We start from the raw sequence: 24,964 nt of genomic DNA, 5'->3' as shown, positions 1-24,964 counted from the left end.
TGTGAACTCATACAAAGAGTTCAAGGCAGAAGAGGTGACCCCCGACCTGGGTACAAAGAAACACAGACCTGGATGTCCCTTCCCTCAGGGCTTGGATGGCACGTTGTGAGGAGCTCGTTTGCAGTCCCGGGACTTGTGAGGGTCAGGCCCTTTGCATTTTGAAACAGGACATCCCTCTGGCTTTCCAGTGTCACTTCAACTGAGCAGCAGGTTCCCCTGGGCCTGCCCTGCTGCAGGGCCCTGGGGTATTGCCACACCAAGGAAACGAGCTTCAGAACTCGGAGGGGGCAGGTGAAGCTCAGCATCCACACAAATTAACACCCTGAGGGGTTTATGTACCATTTTCACATTCACATGCACTGCCACCAAGAGTCACAACATGACATAACTCTCACTGAGCTCAGAGAATTCACTCACTCCTCTAGTTAGAGGTGCAGCTTGGCTTTATTCTAAAACAAGCAGTTAGACATGGGGAAGATTGTGAGAGTTAGATTAACTTGTGGAGAAAGTAGTAAAGGTTGTCTTTGGAGCTTGTGAATTTTGGGTAGACCAGGTGGGTGGCTGTGCCTATGCCTGGAACCAGAGACCCATCCAGGCTGATGCTGCATGGAGAACAAACCCTGTTCCACTGACAGACCTGCAGCTGTGCCACAGAATCTGCAACTGGATGACCCCAACAGGACACACACAAAGAATATCACAACTTTATTTCCACTTTTAAGGATAAAATACATCTAAATGGAACTTCATGGTATTCATTTAAATTCTTTCAACTCATGGTGATTCCCATGCCCAGGCACAGGACTATGTAGAAAGATTTGAAGTTTCAAAGTCTTAGAGCTTTAGACTCTGGCTAAACTTGTTCCAAATCTGCAACAGAATATGGTAGGAAGGAACTACATTGTCAGGCCCCTTCACCTGAGCCCTAACAGGGCAGGCAGTGAGAATGTCTCAGGTCAGGCTGTCTGTGAGGTGCCCAGGGAGCTGGCACTGCATTTCATGATCTCAGAGCACTGGTCAACGTTCTTCCTGATCCTGTAGAACGTCTCCACATACTCCGAACGGCCCAGAAGCTCAACAAAGTCTTCGTCGTGAGTGATCACCAGGAGCTGGAAGTTCCTCTGCTGGGAGCGGCTCTTTATGATCCTGCAGGGAGATTTTACTTAGTGTGTGTTTATCTAAACCACGTGCCAGTTTTAGAGAACTTGTGAGCACAGAGCACAAAAACCAAACTATCAGTAATGGATGACACGACCCATCAACCAATCTAATGCTGATCAGCCACTCCTTTTACCCACATTAAAAAAATCCCAACAAATTATTTAAATAATATTTTTTCTTTTCCAGATAGGACTGCTACTGCTTTGCTGTGTATCTGCAGATGCCAAGATGTGCCATCTTAAATATGATTCTCCACTGGCAATTACTCTGGAGATGTGAACAACACCCATCTTCAGGTGTCACCAGGAGCTCACTCACTCCATGAGGGCATGTGCCAGAGACTCGATGTTTTCTCGGTCGAGGTTGGTCGTGGGCTCATCCAGGGCCAGGATGCCACAGTTGAGGCAGAATGTTTCTGCCAGAGCAAGGCGAATAATGAGAGAAGCAAGCACCTAATGGAGAGAAGGAAAGCACAACACCAAATCTCACTCTTCAAATAAAGAGCACCTACATGTACTGAGCTGTTTTTAATTCCATTACAAACTGCTACTGAAGTTTACAGAACAATGTGCTGGTAGCTCACAAAATGGTAATAACTAATTAGTTACTGAAAAACTACATTAAAACTCTCAAGTTTGAATTGAAAGATCGACTCCACAAAGCAGTCAAGCACTCAAAATTCAGGAGATATTGGAAGCAAGAATTCTAATCTGTGGTAAAGAAGCTACAAGACTGCCATCTGCATTCCCTCCAAGCTCTGGTCAGGCCCATCCTGCTGCACAGGGAGGGTGGAAATTTGTCCACATCACTAAGTCTGAGTTACTGAATTCCCAACTACTTACTAAAACTGAAGACAGTAGGATTTACCACCTGACATGTTAGTTTTGCATCAACATGCTTAATCATACTTACAAGATCTCCTGAACTGGTGCAAATTACAGATCACTCAATGGAAACTGTGCTGCCCAAAATATTTTCCAGCTATCACGACTGCTGGCACCACAGTTCGTGATCAAAGAATTCTCAGAAGATCAGCTCAGAAACCCGCACCAGTTTCACTCTCACTTACATAGGACTGCAGTGCAACAGCCCAAACTGCTCCAGGAGACAACACACTGAAGGTGACAGGTGGAAACAACCCTCCAGCCCCAGCCTGTGTGGGTGTGGTTAGGTGTGATGAGCTTCTGACCACAGGGCCTGTCGTGGCTGGTGACAGCAGGCCAGAGTGTCATTAAAGCCCTGAGACCCGAATGGGCAGGCTGAGTGTGAGCTGACAGCACAGAAGGAAACACAGTACCTGGAAGGATGGCTCGATGTGATGTTGGTGACATGAACTGAAAGGGTACAGTCAGCAGTAGGAGAGAGAAACAAAACGTGGAGGAAAAGAGGTTCTATCAACTTAGAGGCAGATGGAGTTGCAAAAAGAAGACCAAAGGCTCAGGGAGACAAAAAACAAGGGAGCAAATGAAGTGACCTGAAACTGGCAACAAGCAAGAGACAGACTGGGAGGAACTTGAACTTGAGGAGAGTGGGAAGCCAAAGCCTTCACTGCTGCAGGGAATGAGTCCAGTGCCCAACTGAAACAATGGATTCTGGCAGCCCAAAGTAGGGCCCAGATGTTCAGAATCATGTACTGCATTGTCAGCAACACCCAGACACAGTGGGGGAAAGTTGTTCACAATTATCCACCAGAGCTGGAGCCTCCTGTGCTTGGGTCAGTTCTGGACATGACTCCCCTGCACTCACAGGATCAGTGTCCAGAATCCCTGGCCCTGAACCCCAAAGCCATTACCTTCTGCCCAGCACTGCACCTCCCTCGCATATCCAGGGCCGTGTCTCCCTTCACCATCACCACCCTGTAATTGTAGTTTCTTCTTTTATCAGCAGCTGAGACGTTCTCGTCTGCATCAGAACGAATTTCTATATATTCAATATCTGGAAACGACGAGGAGACAGTTTGTACATTATCAAAAATCTTTAAAAGTATCATAGGATTAACAGGAGATGAAAGGTGTAATATGCAGCAACAACAAAAATTCGGTTCAGAACTCCCATTAATAGATACATCTTTGAAATTAATTCTTCCAAAATACGAAGAAGGAGCTCATGCATTTCCTCTGCCTCAAGGAAACCTTACCTTTTGAAAACATAGAAAAATAAAAATTAATTCCATTTCTCCTGCAACTTACTGTATAATGTGCAATTAAACAGATTATAGTGGTGAGGAACAGAGGTAGCCTTTAAAACAACACCAACTATTTTCAGATTCTGGATTCTCCATCTTGTGAACACTGTTCCATATGCAGTTCTCAATATCAAATGGATACATATGGGGTAAATTAATAAAAAATTTACATACCTTGTCCTCTGTAAATGTTTCGCCACAGGTCACGAATTATTTTGTTGATTTCTTCCATCTTCATGCTATGAAATGTCATTATTGCTCTAAAGAACAGCAATAAAACCCACAAAATGTTAGAGATGCAGCCAGGGACTGCCATGGACTACAGGGGCTTTAGGGCAGGCAGCAGCTCCCTCTCCAATCCCTAATTACTTTTACTAAAATTAGGGTAAATACTAGTTCAGCTTGAATGCATCTACAGACTAACAAGACTCTGTTGTGTAAGTAATTCTGGTCTCAGAAATAGCTCAGCCTCAAGAAGGAGGAAAGTAATGCAGACAAAGTTATTTGCAGCCACTCAGCAGAGAGAGACTTTACCTGACTTTTTAAGAGGTTTATAATTTATGTGTGGGTATATTTGCAAACTGACACCAACAAATTGAATCTGATGTTAAGCCTTCCAGCACAGCAGTGGTGCCACCCTTTGGCACAGTCCCCCAACAGTTGGCACCAGCTGTGCCAACAGCAGTTCCAACAGTGCCAACAGCAGCAGGAGAGGAGAACCCAAAACCCAGAGCAGAGAATTCTTATTGAGAATATAATTTTATAACTACCCAAACAGGCATCATGACTAGAACTGCCTTTCTCTTCAGCAGCAAGAGTGACAGAGGATGTCATTAATAATTTTGAATTTAATTTCCCTGGTTAATGTATCAGCATGACTCTAGTTCATTAACAGATGAACCCCACAAAGCATTCAGGGAAGGACAGGACAGGACTCTGCATTTCTAACTTGGCTTTTTAAAGAAAACCTACTGTGTAATAAACTGCTTGATCACTTTATGGCAAGGTCTGCTTTCAAAAACCTTGGTGGAAATAAAATATCCTTCTGAAATGGACTTTACATGTACTTTTCCCACCTCTGCTCTTCCACCTGTTCTGGGGAATACCGGGGGGTATCAACTCTAGTAGGAATTTGTTAAGTTCAAAAAGAAGTGCTTTCAACCATTTACTTAATTAACCCCAAGAATGCATTCCTCATCAATATTTCTCACAAGCCTCTAAATAAAGTCAATCGAGATCAGCTGATAGCAGAGAACACCCACAGGGGTGGCTTTCCCAGCCTGTCCCAGCTCTGGCCACTGCAGTTCGCATTTCGTCTCACCGATTTTTCAGACGATTACCCATAAGTGATGCTTATCTATTTTTCTTGAAATTACAAGGCTGTTTTCCTGTTTAGCCTTAAATAGAAACAATAGATGATTTGATAGCATACAAAAAGAGTCTACATTCTGAAAAGGAAATTCTTGGAGTGCATTTCCATTACAGCTGAAAGGGAAGAATTATACACAGCTCAGAGCTATTCCCCCACTGCACCTGAACAAACAGGGGTTTAGGGAGCCACCTGGTTTATTTTGTGTATGGGCACAAATTCTGAGATGCCCTTTTTGGCCTCAGTCCAGGACCAGCAAATAAGCTTGCATGGAAACAGAAACAATCCCAAAGTTTGCTACACTTTCCATCAAATGCCAGACGTGTTTCTTATGGTCTTGCCCTCTTTGATATAAGCACAAAACCACCCACATGGAGAAGGGGAGAAAGCACCTCTACATTGTAATACTCTTCATTAAAACACAATTATTTATCTCAGCAGATGATCATGGGAAACAAGAAACCTACCTGGCATATCTTATTCATGCTAAGATATGACCAGAAGATGCTAAAATGTCCTGCTTTAGAAATGAAAGTAGAAAGGCCCAGATCAATAACAAAGGATTTAAACATGGATTTCACCTTTCCATCTCTCTCTCCAAATGTTGCACTGCAACTGTGAGTCCTAACATGTACAGCCATACAAGTAAGGCCTACAGAGAACTGGGAATAAACTTACAATGATCATCAGATTTATCTATGACTGTCAGAAAAATCCAATTATTACCAAATACATTTACTGTATTTACACTGTCGACATTGACTTACAAATATCCTACATCATACCAGTCCTGTGCAGTTTTTAGTGTAGTTTCATTAATTTACTTAAAAAGTTGTACCTTGTTATCTTAATATTTAAATGCCAGAATGTCTAATGAGAAATTTTTATATATCTCAAAGAATTATATCAATTTACTCATTTAAGTTATCCCAGAGGGCTGAAATTGAAAGCTGCTTTTGAACCAAGGTTATCAATAAAGATGAAAACACATCAAAATTACCCTCCCATGACAATACTTACTTATCAAGAGCCTTGTAATAAAGGTCCAGATCTTTGTTGACTAGCTCTGTTGTCCTCATAACAATCATCATGTCCCTGTACTTGTCCTCTGCATCTCTGAACTGTGGCTCCCGAAGCTCCTTCCTGAACCGAACAATCTCCTCCTCAAACCCTCGCTGGCGCCCCAGGGCAACGTGGTGGTTCCTCTTCAGACATTCAATTTGCTCCTCTAACTGCTTTTGTTCACTGTGAAACCACAATTGATACACAAGTCTTTTCAATTTAGTGTTGCACAGTTTTTTAATCAGGGTTCTCATTTATGATAGGCAGTAGCTCATTATATTGTACTTCTAAAGTTACAATTATAGTACTGAAACAAAGACATAATTGAAATTAAAATATTTTTAAGCTTTTTAAGAACATACTCAAATCACTATTCTGAGAGGGAGAAGCAATTTATCAAGTTCAAATGCTAAAGTGCTATTAATATAATTAACTAAAATAATTAATTTCATAGGTGGAATTAAAGTAGGACACTGTGCAAAATAAGAAGAATTATTGTGTAAGCTCTAGCAAGCTTATTAAATAGTTCACATGCAAGAACCAGCATAGGGATAACTACTTTTCAAAAGTGTTTCTTATCTGAGCAATTAGTATTTAACTACTGAAGTAAACATGAAATTTGGTCCTGGGACCTAAGGGAATAGACTGCAAATGAAAACTAAATGCTCTTATGCAGAGGCATGAATTATTTAAATGTGGATTTAGCTGTGAACATCATGACAAAGGACTAGACTGGAGCAGGCATGAGCACACACCTCTACTTGCAGCCAGAAGCAGTGGGCAATTTCCCTGACTCATTTATGGTGTTGCCACAGGGACACGAAGCAAACAAAGGTGTGAAGGAAGTGGTTTACATGAATGGGGAGGAGAGAGGAGCAGGACACACCAAAGCACAGTGAGTACAGCACCCAGGTATTCCATGAATCCTTGTGCAGAGCATCCCACTCTGTTTGGAAGGGGCTTACTTTTTCATTTGGGGCACTTTCATTTCTCCCATCTCCTTCATAAGTTGTTTTATCTTGTCTTCAACTTTTTTTAGCTCCTCATTCCGGTTCCTCCAGGTAAGATTGTCCTCCAGCCACCTTTCCTGTATCTGGCCCACAGAAAGCAAGAAGGGGTGTCATGGCTCAGTATGTTGGTTCTCAATTACCCTGTGTGAGTTCTGCACAACTCTAAACATGCTGCAAGTGTAAAATAATCAACAACAACAAAAACCATCACAGTGAGAACTCATCCTGTGCTAGAAAGGGAGTAAATGGAAATCAGCAGCATTATTTCATCTGGAATAACACAGTATTTGCTGCCACAGGTGAACACAAGAGTGACTCTGTGTGTGAGTATTGACCAAGGTTTCCAACAGGGCAAGTAGTTTAGGATGAGATCTGACCACGTCCTGTATCTCACCTCTGCAGTAAGTGGAGGGGTAGAATGGGGAAAGACACATTTCCTATGAAGAATGTAAACAGTATTCAAGATATATAAAATATAAAATTTAAAGTACATGATAAATTCTGGAGCAACAAGCAGCTTTTGGTATTTTACTTACAAAGGCACGTTGTCCCCACACAAAGATACTCCTGAAAATGCTGGCTACTATCCCAAAGACTTAACCCTTTTGGACATACTGTAAGATGGTAGTTAGAGGTAAATGGTTTTTAAATTTGCATGCACAAATCTCAAGACTTTTATCAGCCTAATGCATGTATAGCATCTATTCTGATTAAATAAATCAGGAGGAAACAAATTTTGCACCACTATAGACCTAAGCAGACTTAAACCAAAACCAGGAATTATTTCAACTATGAAAAGTAAACTTTAAACAATACATTCACCTTTTGAGTGTCAATATCTTGTCGAGTTATTTCCATCTCTTTATTTATCTTTTCTTTTTGTTTCTCACAGGCAGCCAAATGAGAATTTACTTCATCAAGCTCAGCCTCCTTTTGCTACAGAAATAAAATGGGATATGATTTAAGCACAGAAGTACTTTTGATGCTAACTTTTTATTGACTGGTTTTTAGATTACCTTTTTATAGTCTTCTTTTCCTTGTTGAATATAGTTTTCAATTTCTTTCACATACTTGTTTATATCTTTAACTTTCTCATTTATGCCATTTATCTGCAGGGAAAAGATTTCAAATGAAATGTGGTCTTATGTCCAAGAACAGACATTCTCTGCATCAAAGGTGAGACACTGGATCACACTACTGCCAAAGTACAATTCCTTATCATAACTCCCTTTAATTTTCTAATAAAGACTTCAGGTTTGAAATCCACATGATCCTTATAACCATGAAAATGTTTCCCAGAACAAATGGTGAATGGCTCATTTGTGCTTACACAAGAGGGCCCTTCACCTGGGAAAAGCACTGACAGGTGACAGCCACCCTTGCCATTCCTCTTAGGGCTGTCAGGAAGGGCTTTGGAATGCCACCAGCCACCAAATATTGCCAAATGTCCCAAGAAACCTTTTGCCAACACTGCCAAAGGTTAATTACTACCGAGTTCATGTCCTGACTGACTTATGTTCCTTTTCTTCCCTAAACACTCCACCAGCCTAAAGCATCTGAAAGAAAACTCATCACCACGACTTCCACCATGCCTGAAAAACAGTCTAATCCTGTCTCCCAGCTGTGCCAAGAGCAAACAAACCTTCTCTTGTGTTTCTTTGTTACTTGCAGTCCTTTTATTCACTAGATCCTCCTTCTCCTGCTGCAGTTTCTCTAAAGTTGCATCCAATGGAAATACCTGTTCTTTTGCTTCCTGAAAAGCAGTAGGAAAAAGTCCTTTTTATTTTCACATTCTGTTAAAGATCAATAATTTTTCAAGTGCTAAAAAGAGTAATGTGGTTCTTTCTTTCATTTTTGGGTGTATTCAGAAGGGAAAATATGTACTAATAAATTTCTGGATACTGCCAAAGAGACACAACAGCAGCACAGGACGAACATTTAAAAATGCACCTCACTGGGTAGGATTAGAGACAATGTCAAACATGACAAGATCATTATTTTTGATTTCAAGCACAACAGAGCTAAGGGTTAATCAGTTCAGAGTCTTTCCCACCTTGATGTCTCTGCCCAAGTTCTGCACCTCAGTGCTCAGCTCCACGCTCTGCTCCTCCAGCTGCCGCCGGCGCTGCATCCTGCTCACCAGCTGCAGCCTCTCTGCCCTCAGCTCGTTCACTGTGCTCTTCAGCTGCTGGATCTGACTCTGCTGGTCCTGCCTGAGTTTTTGTTTGAACTCAATTTTGCCTGTAACTGCAGATCAAAGCAGAGTGAAATGGTCAGTCTGCTATTAAAACTCCTACTGCCTTCCTTATGAAAATGTAACTCTAAATTAAGACAGAATGAGTCCAAAAACCTCTAACAACAAACTAGGAGAATACAGTTATTTCAAAATGTCAAGTAAGTAAACTAAAATGTTAATGGTAGGAAGTTTGGAACATTATTTTCAGTATAAAAGTGAAATACTAGTTTTGTAAGACCTACCTGTATCCCACAAGTGCTTTTTCTCTTTTTTCTCTTGGCTTACTTGTAGAACAGTTCTACTCACATCAACCCCCAGCAGCTTAGCCTCCTGCTGAGCAATTCTTCGTTCAACATCCCTAATATCAGTCTGAAAGTATGAGGAAAAGTATCATTGCTGTGGTATTAGTGCTTAACAGTGCATTTTTTAATCCTTGGCACATAAGAGCAAGCTCAGGGCTTGAGGCACACGTGACTCAAGAGCTCCACATTCACCTCCTCTTCTGGAGCCATGTCCCATTGTCAGCAGTAGGGTTCTGTCAGCCACAGGCTGCTAGAAACTGGAATTCCTAAATGTGGAGGAAATCAGCCAATATTCCCAGCCCACCCCAGGACAGTCACATGTGCAGCCTGTCCCTCTGACACCAGAACTGCTGGAGCCTCAGGAGCTGCTGCCTTCTCCCTCTGGGGAAATGCTCTCAGGCCTCTGCCTGGCCCCAGGGGCTCTGCCTGATTGTTTCTCTGAAGGTTGTTTGTTGAGCAAAGACTTGGTGTTGGTAATAAAGGCATGATGACTGCTCAAAACAATCTTCTATACCAGGATAAGAGGAAGTGTAGGATTTCTCTTTCCCATATATTGGGATGGCACAGAACCATCTGAATGGAAGCACTTTGGTGTACTTGTGGTCATTCTCATGGGCTGGATTATACCTCTTTTTCCAGTTACTACAGAATTAAACCAGAACTTAATGCAATCTGTGATCCTTCAAATGAAAAATTATGATGTAAAATGTGAAGTTTTATCAGTACCAAGATCATCTATGTTATACTGTCTATTGACAGTTATATTACTGAATAACTATATATTTAACTAATAGCAAGTGAATGTCATTTGATATATTAAAAAATTACCAAAGCATACCTGGTACCTTTCCATCAGGGTTATATCCTGTAAACAGGCTTTAGCACCTCCCTCCTCAGACAAAGCTGTCTGCAGGAATGATTCATGTTCTTCTATCTCACCCTTCAGGCCTGTTAAATCTCTGTTTGCATTCTGGATCTTGTTCCTGAGGTTTGGAATTTCCTTATCTTGCAGCTCAACTACAGTTTGCCTTAAATAAAATACGAATACATAACATTTCCTTTGTCAAAATAAATTGAAGACATTCAAGATCACAAAATCTGTGCTATGATTTAATAATGGAAGATTAAGTATCCCCTAAACCTTGCCCACTTTTAACTAAGCTTATGTTACTACTCACCTATTATATTACCTACCCAGCTGGGTAATACATCCCTCATTTTGGACAGGGGAGATAAACAAGCAAACAAAATCTCTTTTGGTTTCTAACTTACATCAAGTGCCCATGAGAATGTATAATCCACTGCACAAGAGTGCCCTCTTGTGAAGGAAAGCTCCATCCTCAGGTATTTTCAAATTCTCTCAAAATATTTATCTTAACAATGGGATTTTTTAAACTAATTAACTACTCCTAAAATAAAGCCTCCTTGATATCTGCACAGCTTTTAATCATCAAACCCCAAGCATTTGCAAGAGAACAGCTTGCAGCAATGTGGTTTGCTTAGTACTTTACCTCAGTGGTTTAAGACTCATCATCTCATCACGTTTTTTCTGCTTCCTTTTGAGCTCAGTCTCTGTTGACTTGAGCTTGTCTGGGGCGAGGCGCAGCTTGGACTGCAGGTCATTGATCACGTCCTGCAGCTCAGCCTCTGTCTGGAAGACTCTCTGGCAAACGGGGCAGCAGGACTGGCTCTCCTCTGTCAGTTGGGTAATGAACTGGGAATACACTGCAGTGGCTCCAGCAAGCACAGCTGGGTGAGAAACAAGCAGACTTATGTTGAATAAACAGCTCATAATCAGGGTTTTAGGGGAAAAAAGTAAAGCTAAATATGAATTTACCTCGCTGTTTGGAGCTTTTTTCAATGTCATCTTGAAGTTTGCTCAGATCACTGTCAAAATCTTGACTTCCACAAACATCAAAAAGTTTTGCTTCATGCTGGGACAACTGTTCTTCTTTTCTTTTGAGCTCATTACTGGCATAGGTTTTATCATTTTCTACCAATGCCAGTCTCTTGCTGAAATATCAATGCAGAAACTCTTTTATTACCCAAACCCAAAGATTTAAACTGCTTAAGCAGAAACAAAACCATGGGAAGTTACTCTGAAAAAGGTATCACAGAGCTGTTCACCAGTTCTTTAATGATTTTTCAGACAATCTATAGCATCAACTTTTTATTTGTCAAAGGAGAGCATAAGAACTTTATTTTATACCCTTTTAATTTTCTATGTGCTTATGATGATAAACTCATTTCTAACAAATAAAACCCTACAAAACATACAGAATATCAACTTTCTCCCTCTACAGCAACTACTGCTTATCAGATACTACTGAACCTCCCCAGCAAAGGTTGCTGGCACTCTTTGACACTCTACAAATGTGATTTTATTAACCAGCACAAACTCTATCAGCTCCACATTACAGGAACTCTGCAGGATGCTTTCTCTGATTTGGCAGATAGCTAAATAAACAATACTCAATTAAGGTAAAAAGTATGCTGAGCATATTTAAACTTTCCAACACTTAAAACCATAAATACTTATGGAGATATAATCCATTAAATTAATACCTACTTAAGGTTCGCAAGAGTATCTCTTGTCTGATTAATCTTTTTATTTTTACCATGAAGCCAGTCTTCAAGTTGTTTTTTATTTGGGAAGTATCCCAACAGTGATGTTAGTTCCTCAGAATGTCTTGATTTTACTTTTCTAATCTGCTCTTCTTTCTCTGCCTGAAGAAATAAAGCATTTTAAATTAAATTTTTCCTATCTCCAGGTTTGCAACAGTCAGTGCACTCATGAAGCCAGTGGCTTCTCTGAAAGCCTTACAGATGACTGTTGATAACACCTGAAATACACAAATCTTGGAGGGACTGTACCAATGTTATGTCCCTCTCTCAGGAGATATTGGTATAAAAATTACTTTGTCTTTCTTCAGCATGTCCATCTGGGTGATTGTTGTGGTGTGTAGGTTCAACTGCTCCATCTCTTGATCCAATTTCCTAAGAGCTTTGTCCAGGCTTATTTTCTCATTCTGCAGAGTCTGTACTTCCTGTTCAAGTGTTTCTACACTGCTGGTGCTCTCAGCCTTCTCCAGCTCATGTTCCTACACAAAAAATAAATGACCAGAAAACATAAACAATGACAGTCAATGATGTTCTCACTAAAGGAAATAGCAGAAAGCTCTTCAGCTCAGTAGCTGTTACTGGAATGACACAGGATTTGTAGGAATACACGTAAAAGGACCAAGGCTGTGGTGCTGGTGTGGGGCAAGGGAAGCCCCAGGCAGACACTGGATGCTGCTCTGGAATGCAGTGCTGCCCCAGCTCTCTCCTGCTTTCACCAGAAGCCATAACCACATAATGGAGCTTCAGGAAGCTCCCTCAGTTTAGTTTCATTTTTTGTATTTTAACCTCTACTGTATATTAAATTTGGAGTTACCCTCGTGAGGAGGCCAGAAAAAATCAAGCACTGAATTCATGTCCTGCTAACAAACATATTTGGTTACAAAGGCAGAACCAGCTGGTCAGCTGGAACATAAAATTCTTGTAACTTTACGATACTTCATCAGGTAAAACACTTCTAACCAACGAGTCCATCTCACAGACAAATTATCTTGAAAAGTGGAGGCAGTGTGGCACTTTGAATCAAAGTTTCTGGCCCAATCATTTCAGAGTGACTAATCTCCTATCACTGTATTTACAACTCACCAAGCAGAAGCAGCATATTCTGTGTGTCACTGTGCAAGAACAAGGCAGGGAACAGACCCTGCCCCAGAGGGTGCACTATTTAGACAAAGAACAGAGGGTATTAAAAGGGCAAACCCACAGCTGACAGAGTAAAGACCAAGGGGGTTTTATTTTATTTTTGGTTTTATCAGTGTTTTTAATGATAAAGCCCAAAGTTTTCACTTCAAGCCTCTATAATTTTTTGTTACACATTAACTTACCGTCTTGCCAATCTCCTCATCCAACTCACTAATTCTGTCTGAAAACCCCTCCAACTGCTGCAATTCACATTTGACATTCTTCAGCTCATCTTGTTTCTTATTTTGAATGTCTGATTTCAGGTCAATGGTTCTTTCTAATCCGGTTTTTCTGTCTCTTATATCATCTATCTGTTTTTGTTTCATTGCTTCCTTTCGTGTAAATTCTCTCTAGAAAAAAAGGCAGTGACAATATACTCGTTATTTTCACAAAAAATATTGAAAAACACTTTTTCACACTAGTTTGCAAACACTCACCACTGCAATACAAGACATTGAAATATTGAGAAAACTAGAATTTGTCCAAAATTTTCTGCTGCAATGTTTCTGATAGGAAAATGCAGATGCATCATAGCAGTTGTGTTCTGTGAGAGGAACTCTGTGTTTAACGTGACTCCAACAGAAAGTTGCTTGTTTTTAAACCAGCTGCCCACAGTAATTCTGCCTCAGGCTTTTGAGCTTGTCAGTGACCCACCATGAGGGCTGCTGGAAAGACCTGTCTGACAAACTGCCTGTCCAACAGCCTTGATGACCATTCCCAGCTCCAAAACCACTTTCCAGGGAAAGACTCAGGCAACCCACAAGGAAGAATTCTAGAAGGAAAATGGCTTCAGTTCCCCCCTCAACACTTCCTCCCAGCACCTTAAAGACATGGATGGACCAATAACACACTAGTGGGCAATACAGAAACAACAAAACTCTTACCATCAAATGATTTGCAGCTTCTGTATCTCTCTCCTGCCTCTCCTTCACCAGCCTGTGAAAACTGGTAATGTGCCTCTCACTGAAAGGTGCTCGCTCAAAGCCATCCAATTCCAGCTGTGCTGCCAAGGCCTGGATCAAGGAGTCCCTTGTCATGATGTGCTCCTGGTGACGATCTGCCTGCAGCTGCAGCCGACCTGGAGTGACAGGAATGTTCCAAACCCCAGGCAGAAGATACAATTAGGATCAAAGGCAGTTGCTACTATTAAAGCCTTTGAAACTGAAGCATTTTAAACAACTCAAACAGCTACAGAGTAAAAACAAACTGTGCTAGATTGCTACTGCAGGTAACTAAATTTTTATTACTTAAATAAATTAGAGATTTAAAAGCAAGCCTCTTAAAACAGAGAAAATATTATTCTGATAACAAAACAAAGTCCAAATGTATTTTATGCAAGTGCATATTCTGTGCCTCAACTACTACAGCTTTGCTGAAATTCCCATAATCCACAATATACGAAAGAACACTACCCTAAAGCCCCCTGACTCATCCCCATTCCCCAGGTGAGACACAGAGCTTTCAGCTTTCATGTCTTCTTTGCTTCTAAGACAAGATGTACTACATGTTGTAATTAGAGCTCAGAACAAGTGACATGAGAAACTCCTGGATTAAAACACCAACACCTTGCCACGTGTGAGATGCTCCTACCCCAGTGTGCAGCTGATCTCAAACTAATACACATTTTAGGAGTTTTGTCCAGTTCAGATCCCTTCAATTATTATCAGTAGTTTCGTATCAGATTGTAAAACATTAAAAAATAAACACAAGATTATAGAAGAAGTCTGAAATACCTCGTTCCACAAGCAGCTCTGATTTCTCACTGTTGAATCTCTGGCACTCTTTAGTGGCTTTGTCCAGCTCACGTTTATAGTCCAGCAATCTCTTCTCCTTCTCCTTCACTATCCTCTGGTGGTTCTGGTATCTATCCCTTAGTTGTTCATCTGTTCCTTGGAAAACCTGTGCAGCAAACACAAAGGCTCACTTTACTCTGTATTAATTACATTTATAAGTCAGTTATTGATGTTTATTAAATGTACAGTTTTTACCATAACAGAATTTAAGAAATAACAGATAAACATCTCCCATTCAGAATTTCTCTAAGACATATAAGGAGAAAAAATTAATATGCTATAATCAAAAGTAGATAAAAAAATATCTATTTATCTTAAGTTGATAAAACAAATTTATCTAAATTTTTGTCACAAAGGCAACCTTTTCCATTTTCTGTTGCAAATCTTCATTATCTTTCTCCATCTGCTGCTTCCTGCTCTCTAAGGCCTTCACATCATTGTCCAGCCTCATTACTTTGGTGAGGTTCTGTTCAACTGCTGCCAGGGAACTCTGCAAAAGAAAGAATGCTGGAAGTAAAACATCTCATGAATCCCACAATCACCCTTCAGTGTTATAAAATATTTTTAAAAAATAGGGTGTGCTAAGTTTTAATATAGTTTTCATTTTAGTTTCAGATATCAGCTAAATTTGAGAGAGATTTTCAATCAAGCAACAAAAAGCCAATGCTGCCACAAGAATTCCATGTTCTTAAATCTCCAATGAGATTTACAGATTAGAGCAGCCTCTGTCAGGTGAGTTTAGGTATGTTTGAGTTTGCTTCAGGGCAAAGGATTAGATATAAAACTGCAAGATCTTTTATTGTTTCATATTAAAGTATTAACATAATCATCATGCAAGTTACCTTCAGAGGTTCAAGCTGGCTCTCAATTGTTTTCACATTCTCCTTAGAAGCAGCCAGTTGAGCCTCTCTGTTGCTAAGATGACCCTGGATTTCCTGTGCTTTCTCTTTATTCTGTTTTAGGTATTTCAGTTCTGTCTGACACTCTTTCACTTTCAGGCTTTGTTTCAGCCGTACCTGACGCAGAGCTTCGAGTGCTTTAATATACCTTTAAAAAAAGACAAAATTTCAGATCCTTTGGCAACACTGATGCACAAAAAATGCTCAGACATTCTCATTAACACCTACATTATTAGAGAAGACATTTTCTTACTTGTTTTTTATTTAATTAGAGTAAAAAGAAAAACCTTGTTGCGGAAAAGATCTCATCAAATTTTTGTTTCAGGGCCTTTCCTTCACTTAAGGGCCAGTTGGACTCTTCCTGGTGGCAGAAGATGACATTGCTCAGCACAGACTTGGAAACGCCGAGGGCGCTGATCATCTCCCGGTCTATCTCTGCACACTTGGAGCTCACACTGACCTTCTCGCCGTGCCTGCTAAACACAGACAAAGAAAACCCCCAAGGAAGTTACTGACAAGTTCTTTTAAAAGCAAACTGCACTTTTAACAGCATAATCTCGCTGTAACATAATGATTCAAAAATTTCAGAAGTAACAATTTTTAAGCCCATCATTACCATGTTCAACAGACTGTAGATTGACTGTTTCACATTTTAAAATTCTGTGGAACCACCAGAGGGAGCAAAACCCTCTTGAGTAAAGAGAATACACTTAAAACAGTGGAGATGGGAGTCAAACACAGGCTGAAAACGACCTGCAAATGTTCTAAAGGGAGTAAAGCCTACACACTCCATATTACGTTTGAAGTGTATCACACAATCATAGAATCATGGAATGGTTTTAGGTGGAAGGGACCTTAAAGCTCATGTTCTTCCAAACCTCTGCCATAATCAGGGATGCCACCAGGCCAGGCTGCTCCAAGCCCTGTCCAACCTGGCCTGGGACAATTCCAGGGATGGGGCATCCACAGTTCCTCTGGGCATCCTGTGCCAGGGCCTCACCACTACCATTGTTAATACAATTTTACAATAAATTCAAATTAATAGTTACAAAGATTCCTTGATGTAGAGGTTATCAAATGTCAGATGTTTCAATCACCTAACAGACAAGGTGGTGAAACTACACACCTTCAGTCTAAAAGCACTGGTAGCTACTTCAAGGAATACATTATGAAGTTTGGTCTTATGCATAAAAATACACCAAACCCAAACTGATCTTCATGCCAAAGTAAGAAAAAGAACTTGAAAACTTACTTGGTTCTTGTGATGACAGATTCCAGAGTTTTAAATTCCGGGGTCTTGCCTTTCTGGGTGCAGACCATGGAGCGCTGCACAGCCAAGACCTCCCCGTTCACGTCTCGGAACTGCAGCCGGATCTGAGCTCGAACATCTGTTTCATTGGCAACCTTGAGCCAAACAAAACCTGAGTAAGGAAAATTCTCCTCAAGGTCCTAATGAGCACGTGCCTCTGCAGCTGTGGGGAATGTTCCACTCTCCCCAGCTCTCTGCTTCTCCTGAAATAACAGTCAGCTCAAATCTGCCTACAACTTCACCATTCCTGTTTCCATCACAACCCTGAGTGCTGCAAAGTATTTTTTTTAGGAGTAAATACACATTAAATTTAGTTACTGTGACTTTTACCTTTGGATCGTGAACAAATGTTTTCCCTTTGGTGCCAGGAGGAAAATCTCCAGTGCATATATATTTAAGGCATTCAATGATGGTCTAGGAAACAGAAATAAATACATAGTTATAATGGCAATTTAGAGTAACCAAGATGGACTACAGGCAATACCACAGTAATAGCCCAAATATTTACCAATGAGTTAATGATGTGGGGAGAGAGAAATAAGAAATAACATTTTGTTTTTTGAGTATCATGAAAATATGGTACTTTGAAAAATGTTTTAATAAGGATCTGAATCAATTTCCTGTGAAAAATATCAACAAGGACCCTGCAAAATCCAGGCATGAAAGCAGGTCTCTAATAATGCCAAACACAGTATGTGCAGTAAACAGCACAACTTCTGCAATATTATTAATACCTTTCTGTAGAGATCATTATGCAAATGTTGAGGCCTTCCAGACCTATTTACAGCTCAAACCCAAACCCAGAGCAAGCCTTACCGTTTTTCCTGCACCATTTGGTCCCACCAAAATAGTTAATGGACTAAAGAAAGTGATAATTTGCTTGTCTTTATCCTCTAACCCAAAACTCCTCACTCCGAGGATACTCATTTTCTCAATCTTCGACATTTTTGCTGAATGTTTTCTCTTCCAAAGTCAGAGGTGCAAATGTAAATCCTGTAAGACAGAGCTTTATGAAAAAGCCAGCAGGCAGAAATCAAGATCACTGAGAGCTGACTAAGCACCTATACAAGCACAATATATGATGAATATACTTAAAAACACAACTGAGGTCTTCAGTTATTGTCTAAGGCATAAAGCATATGGAGAGAAAACTCTTATTTAAATTCCAAAGCCATGCCCATGCTTTTAGAACACCCCAAACATGAGAGAGACCCAATATTTTTCCCTTTAATACCCACTGTTGTACTGCAATCCCCAACACCATGCAAGCTCTGCCACTGCCAGTGGTTTCCCACAGGTACATCCAGCATCACCTTGTCCTGATTCCTGCTGGGAGGGGGAACCTTTGGGAGCATTCCTGGGCCATGGGGCAGGAGCAGCTCATGGGGCTGTGCCCTGGTCTAGGGCAGGCAACTCTGACCCCAAAGCCCATCCCTGCCCCACGGCAAACACGTCTGTGTCATGTGTGTATGGATGTGTATTCCAGGAGTGTCCCACGAGTGTTTGGCTGTGTATTCCAGGGGTGTCCATGCCGTGTACACCAGGGATGCTCCAGGCCGTGTACCCCAGGGATGCTCCCGGCCGTGTATCCCAGGGGTGTCCATGGCCGTGTACCCCAGGGATGCTCCAGGCCGTGTACCCCAGGGATGCTCCAGGCCGTGTACCCCAGGGATGCTCCCGGCCGTGTATCCCAAGGGTGTTCCAGGCCGTGTACCCCAGGGATGCTCCAGGCCGTGTACCCCAGGGATGCTCCCGGCCGTGTATCCCAAGGGTGTTCCAGGCCGTGTATCCCAGGGATGCGCCGGGCCGTGTATCCCAGGGATGCTCCGGCCCGTGTCCCCCAGGGATGCTCCGGGCCGTGTATCCCAGGGATGCTCCCGGCCGTGTATCCCAGGGATGCTCCAGCCCGTGTCCCCCAGGGATGCGCCAGGTCGTGTATCCCAGGGATGCGCCGGGCCGTGTATCCCAGGGATGCGCCGGGCCGTGTATCCCAGGGATGCGCCGGCCCGTGTATCCCAGGGATGCTCCGGCCCGTGTATCCCAGGGATGCTCCGGGCCGTGTATCCCAGGGATGCTTCGGCCCGTGTATCCCAGGGATGCTCCCGGCCGTGTATCCCAGGGATGCTCCGGGCCGTGTATCCCAGGGATGCGCCGGGCCGTGTCCCCCAGGGGTGTCTATGGCCGTGTCCCCCAGGGATGCTCCCGCGCCCCCGGCCCGTGCTCGGCGCTGCCCCGCGGGCTCCCCCGTGCCTTGGCCGGGGCTCGGCCGTGCCGGGGCGGCTCGGGGGGTGCCCGGCGGGGCCGGGCATTTCCTGCGGAGGCAGCGGGGGCAGCGGGGCTTTCCCGCCCGGAGCCGCGCCGGGGGCGGGCGTTTTCCATGGACAGGCCCTGAGGCGGCCCCGGCCCTTCCCCTTCCCCTGTCCCTCTCCTTCCCCCCGCCCGGACCCAGCCGAACCCGCCGCCCCCGGCCCGGCCATTCCCCGGCCTGGCCATTCCCCTCCCCGGTGCCCCCGCCCGCCCCGGTCACCTGCAGCCGCCGCAGTCCCGCCCCGTTCCCGTGTTCGTGTTCTCGTTCCCGTTTCCCGTTCCCGATCCCGCCCCGGTCACCTGCAGCCGCCGCAGTCCCGCCCCGATCCCGATCCCGATCCCGATCCCGCCCGGTCCCACTCCCGGCCCGGCATCCCCCGCGCCCGCCCCGCCCATGTCGGGCCCGCCCCGCCCCGGCCTGCGGGGTTGGGCTGGGGGAGAGCGGGCTGAGGGCTGGGATCACGCTAGAATGCAGTAATAATGGTAACTAATATTGGTGAGAGTAATAAAAAGGGACCGAAAAGCCCCGAGCAGCCGATGCACAGTGAATGGCTCCCCGCGGAGAGCGGTGGCAGCCCCGCGGTGCGATCCGGCCCGAGCCCCGCAGTGACCCACGAACCCCTCGGGCAGGCCTGGTTCACCCTCCGCATCCCTCCTGCACCCCGCTGGCACAGCAGGAGGCACAACAAAACCCGCCTGGCTTGGGATAAACACGCCTGAAAACCCCACAACATCAGCCAGACACTGAGGAGGGATGAACTCCCAGCGCGGAAGCTGCTGCTGGGCCTGCGGGGAGGGCAGCGCTGCCCGAGCTCTGCCCCGGGCCAGAGAGCCCCCACCCCATCTCTGGCTCTGCCCCGGGCCAGAGAGCCCCCAACCCATCTCTGGTTCTGCCCCGGGCCAGAGAGCCCCCACCCCATCTCTGGCTCTGCCCCGGGCCAGAGAGCCCCCAACCCATCTCTGGTTCTGCCCCGGGCCAGAGAGCCCCCACCCCATCTCTGGCTCTGCCCCGGGCCAGAGAGCCCCCACCCCATCTCTGGCTCTGCCCCGGGGCAGAGAGCCCCCACCCCATCTCTGGTTTGTCCCGGGCCAGCAGAGCCCCCATACCAGTCTCACCAGTTCTCCCCTGGGCCAGCAGAGCCCCCATACCAGTCTCACCAGTTCTCCCCTGAGCCAGCAGAGCCCCCACCCCATCTCTGATTGTCCCCTGGGCCAGCAAAGCCCTCATCTCCTCACCCCAGTCTTTCCACATCCTGTTCCTCCTTGCTCATAGCCACCTCTAACCTTCCAGTTGGACAAATGTCCAAGCCACAGGACTGCCCCTTCCTCCCCTTCTCCAGAGCTCTCCCATCCTGCTCCCGAGGACCAGCAGTGCCCCCAGGACCCGATTTCTGGGTGCCCTGAACACCCTTGCCCCAACCCGGCAGTCCCGGCCAGGCAGGAGCTGTCTCAGAGTCACTGTATGAGTCAAAACTCTTGGGAATCCAATTTGTCTACCCTCTCAGGCTGCTCCAAAACTGATCAATAACATCACCACCATATTTCAGTGCATCCTCTGTGAAGGGAAACAACACAGCTAGTCTTGTATCAGATCAAGCTGGTTATGTAACAGAGGCAACCCTTGGAAAGCAGCCCTTTGTGCTCACTGTCAGCGTCATCTGTAATTAACTGAGTAACAGAGATGATAGCTGAAGTAGGTCCGGGCCTTATCAAGAGCTGGCAGCCAGCAGGTGGTTTTGTGGCCAACAGTTCAAGCTTTCACTCTACAATTGTGCTCGGGTGATAACCCTGCTTTTTATGAGTGAGAGAAAGGTTCACAAAGCATGAACTGTGGCCACATCAGGCTTTGAAACAAGAAGAAGTTAATGTCCATATTGGCACGACAGGCTGTAAAAATATTGCCAAAGTCAAAGATAAAACCCACACCTGTCTCTCAGAAGCAAACACAACTCCTCTGGAGGTCTGGTACCAGACTGTGCTCCATTTTTCTTGTTACCTCCTGCCCTGTGTCTGCCTCGACATGACTCGGTTGTTCAGCAGCACAGTTGCCATCAGGCTCTGCTGGCACTGCTTTCTCTACTGCAGCACTTTTCCACATTGCTTTTGAGATGATGCCCAGACCACACCCTGACTCTGTGGCCAGTCTGACCTCTGGAATGTTCTCTAGAAGCTGTTGATCCGGAGACACTTATTGGCATTGTTTCCATTAAGAGTTTTCTGTTTCACCATTTCCCCTGCAATATGAAATCTATTCTCTGATGAGTGTGTGTGTTTATACTAATGTGGGATGGTTTAGTGGGAATGATATCTTGCCCTGTGATTCATCTCCTCTGACCAACACAGTTATCACCCTTTCAGAGTCTATGAATCTGCAAATGCAAAGTGTGAACATGAAAGGCTGAGGAGCAGAAGGGACTGCCTCAGTCACTGTTTCCTGCAGTGCATCTTATTGTGTCATGCCTTCTAGAAATCTGTCAATCTGGCTGGAACATTAGGTAGATGAACAAATAGGGGTTACAAACTTCTGTATTTGCAGCCTAAACCACTGTAAGAGCAGTCAAATGCTGATTTCTATTGAGGAATGTAAGTATATGTTGTGTTATTTCCCACATGCTCTTCTAGAAACCAAACATTTTCATCTGGGCATCTCTTGTGTTTCTTTGGATGTGCCCTGCAAGAGGATGCTCCGTAAGCCTGGTGTTAAAAGCTTTACCATGAGCTTTTTCAGTTAGGATCAGAAGATCCTTACAAGAGGGCTTTTTTAACCTGTAGTTATGCTTTTCTTGAGGAGTTTTAGGATTAGAATTAGAAAAGAAAGAATCAAAAACCTTAGTTAAGCAGTGCTTTCAACAAAACTTACACGGATCTGATCATAAAATTATTTGTTGAGAAATTAATCACTTGATGTGCCCCAGGTCTTCTCTGTCTCTGACTCTCGAGCAGGTAGCTGTGGAAAATCAGATGACTCTTCTCACATTGTTGAATGATTTGTCCAATTTTGCTGGAAAATTGTAACCTTTCAGTGAGTGACTGTTACCCTCTCACAAGCCTTTGGCAGGCATCTAAAAGTAGATTTCAGCCATTTTTAAGTGCTTCAGTGTTTTCCAGTGGATAGAGTTTTTCCACTTACGCTGAAGGACGAGGTTTTCCCTCGGTGCCAGGACAGCTAATTTCTGCCATGAATGCCCATGGGGCCACGAGGGCACTGTGGGGCAGCGAAACCCATGCCTTTCCCAGCCATGTGTTCTGTGCTGAATTTCACACAGCAGTGAGGGAGGAAGGCTGAAGAGTTCGAGTTGGACAAGTGGGGTTACAGTCTGTGTAAGTCTAAGACATTGCTATTGTGTTTTACTCTGCCTAGAACTGCAGTTCATGTTAGAAAATCCCATTGAACTAAGGATGGCATATTACTGAGTGGGATGTAAAAACTACTGAGCTTTTCAGATCTCCATCTCTCTGATTATGTGGTGCAAAAGTAAGAATAGAACCACATAAAGATCTGTGTTATACAAGGAATGCTCCTATTTCCTGTGATGAGATTTTGATATCGTGTAAGAAAATGACACCTCTTATCCACAAAGGTATTTTCCCCTTACTTGATGTCAGAAGGAAGGAAACCCCCACCCTGTCCCCACTGAGGCATCCCACAGTGCCTATGATAATTTGCACTATGGTCTTGTGCCTTTTCCTATATGAGAAAACTTTCCCTTTCATTTAATATTCAAGGTGTACATGAGTATATATAGGCAGTGTGTAGTGCATAAATCAAACACAGCCTTCCTTGAAGCCAAAATGCTGTTGCTCTATATCTTCTTAATGAGTTGGTGCTTACCTGGCTCAATGGGAGATGCAATAAAAGAATTTCAAGAAAACCTCAAGGCTCTGTTGGCTCTAACGAACAAGGAGGTGGGTCATTATCTCTTTTTCTTCATTTTCTGCAGTTCTTTTAATGGAAATGTGAAGCCTGTGCTTTTTTCAGCTCTAGTTTGCATGTCCTGTGTTTTGTTTGTTAAAGCTGAGATGCTCAAGGCACTGCGTATCAAACTCTCCTCAGCAGCTGGTGCTGCAATTGTTTCCCCAAAGGAAGTTCAGAAATAGCTAACCTGATGAAGATGATATGTACTTAGAAATGTTTAACAATGTGGCAGTCACTCAGAGGAGAAATACCTTCTAACAGCATATTCTTTTTTAAAATTTTAGGCCTGGATTCAAGTACCCACTGGGAAATTTCAGGTAAGGCTTTTAAACTTCTTTATTGCCGTTGTTGTTAATTATTTGAAGAATGATGATGCTTTGTAGCAGATCTTGAGGAAAAGAGTGTTAGATTATTAAAAAAGACTGAATCTCACTAAAAGGGGATACATCTGCTAAGGCGTGTTCATGGGCAGTGAACTTCCCTGCATGGAAAGCTATGGCAACAAATAACCAATTCTGTGGCCACCGTCTGTGGTACTTGGTTGGACTCCTGCTCAAGGCAATCCCAGGAGCTTTTGCAGAGAGTTTGCTACTGAGGCTGTTCTCAGTGTTCCTCTGTGAGGTACAGATCCTGGACATCACCTGCTGTCCCTTAGAACCAAAGGTGGTGAATATGTTTGTTATTTGAAGCCCTAAAACCTTCTCACCTCTTGGCTAACAGAGCTGAGTGTTATAAAGCATCGTGGAGTTTGTGTCTGAAGGAAGCAATATGCTGGCATGGATTATTGCCCACAGCCCTGGTGGTCAGTGCATTCAGCCTGTGCTCTGCAGATTTCTGGGCTCTGTGAACTGAAAAAGGTTAATGAAAAATAACTAAGAACAGGCAGCCTGTTGTTGGGAGGTCTTGTCTTTAGAGCAAAAAATGTTTAGAGTTTGCAGCTTTAAGGAAGGTGAAGAGCAGCACTTCACAGACAGGACAGTGTGTGGTTCTGCCCTTCTGTGTGGAGATGTAGCTGGGAGAGGGAATAGGCAGATCTCACCTCCTCAGGCTACCCAGTGTGGTTTTGGCAAAACTGCAACTCCAATGGATTCCAATCTGCTTTTACAACTCTTCCCCTATTTTTCCTTTCTAACAGTTTTTAAAATGTTATATGCTTTTTTCCTCTCCTGCTCTAGATTTTTTATCAAACCCCAGATAACTAAGAAAGTAACTCTTTCTCTGATTGTATAGAAATAGACAAAACTGCTTTCTGTTTCTGCTGTGCTTGTAGATAGTTATGACATTTATTGAAAGATAAAAGTTGACTCATTTGGGAGAATATAATTTTGCTGCTATTTGATTGTTTGTTGGGGTTTTTTTAGTGCAACCTTGTTCCCTGTCAACTGAAAAGAACCATAGAAGGGCTGAAAGATTCTTTTAAGAATGATCAAACGAGAAGATGCAGAATACGCATTTCTCGGCTGGAGAAAAACCTGAATCACATAATATCAGCTTTAAATAAAGGACATACAGTAAGTTTCTCATCCATTATTTATAGTCATAGAATCGTGGAATGGTTTGGGTTGGAAGGGACCTTAAATCTCTTCTAGTTCCAATTCCCCTGCCTTGGGCAGG

The 24,964-nt window shown here is 43.5% G+C and overlaps 1 protein-coding gene across 3 annotated transcripts; it reads right to left on the bottom strand.

Moving 5' to 3' along the window:
- Positions 1 to 690: 690 nt before the first annotated feature.
- Positions 691 to 19,758, bottom strand: RAD50 (RAD50 double strand break repair protein). Of its 3 annotated transcripts, none has more exons than XM_071570134.1 (26): positions 19,655 to 19,758; positions 17,944 to 18,120; positions 17,458 to 17,541; positions 17,071 to 17,222; positions 16,106 to 16,294; positions 15,762 to 15,966; positions 15,281 to 15,409; positions 14,860 to 15,025; positions 14,011 to 14,204; positions 13,270 to 13,476; positions 12,244 to 12,426; positions 11,895 to 12,052; positions 11,163 to 11,338; positions 10,837 to 11,074; positions 10,164 to 10,353; positions 9,266 to 9,392; positions 8,841 to 9,034; positions 8,430 to 8,540; positions 7,804 to 7,896; positions 7,610 to 7,723; positions 6,743 to 6,870; positions 5,736 to 5,960; positions 3,521 to 3,606; positions 2,954 to 3,096; positions 1,480 to 1,613; positions 691 to 1,146 (listed from the first exon to the last, which is right to left on the bottom strand). In XM_071570134.1, exons 2-26 carry the CDS (start codon positions 18,070 to 18,072, stop codon positions 957 to 959), a joined length of 3,945 nt encoding a protein of 1,314 aa, XP_071426235.1. In that variant the 5' UTR covers positions 18,073 to 18,120; positions 19,655 to 19,758; the 3' UTR covers positions 691 to 956. The 3 variants fall into 3 exon arrangements, with proteins under 3 accessions (XP_071426235.1, XP_071426236.1, XP_071426238.1); XM_071570135.1 differs by having other exon boundaries at positions 16,106 to 16,291; XM_071570137.1 differs by lacking the exon at positions 1,480 to 1,613 and having other exon boundaries at positions 985 to 1,146.
- Between the last annotated feature and the right edge of the window lie 5,206 nt (positions 19,759 to 24,964).

This window comes from Pithys albifrons, chromosome 15, assembly GCF_047495875.1.
Source record: "Pithys albifrons albifrons isolate INPA30051 chromosome 15, PitAlb_v1, whole genome shotgun sequence".
NCBI classification, from domain to species: domain Eukaryota; kingdom Metazoa; phylum Chordata; class Aves; order Passeriformes; family Thamnophilidae; genus Pithys; species Pithys albifrons.
The sequence above is the reverse complement of the archived record's forward strand: the minus strand, read 5'-3'. Positions and strand labels throughout refer to the sequence as shown.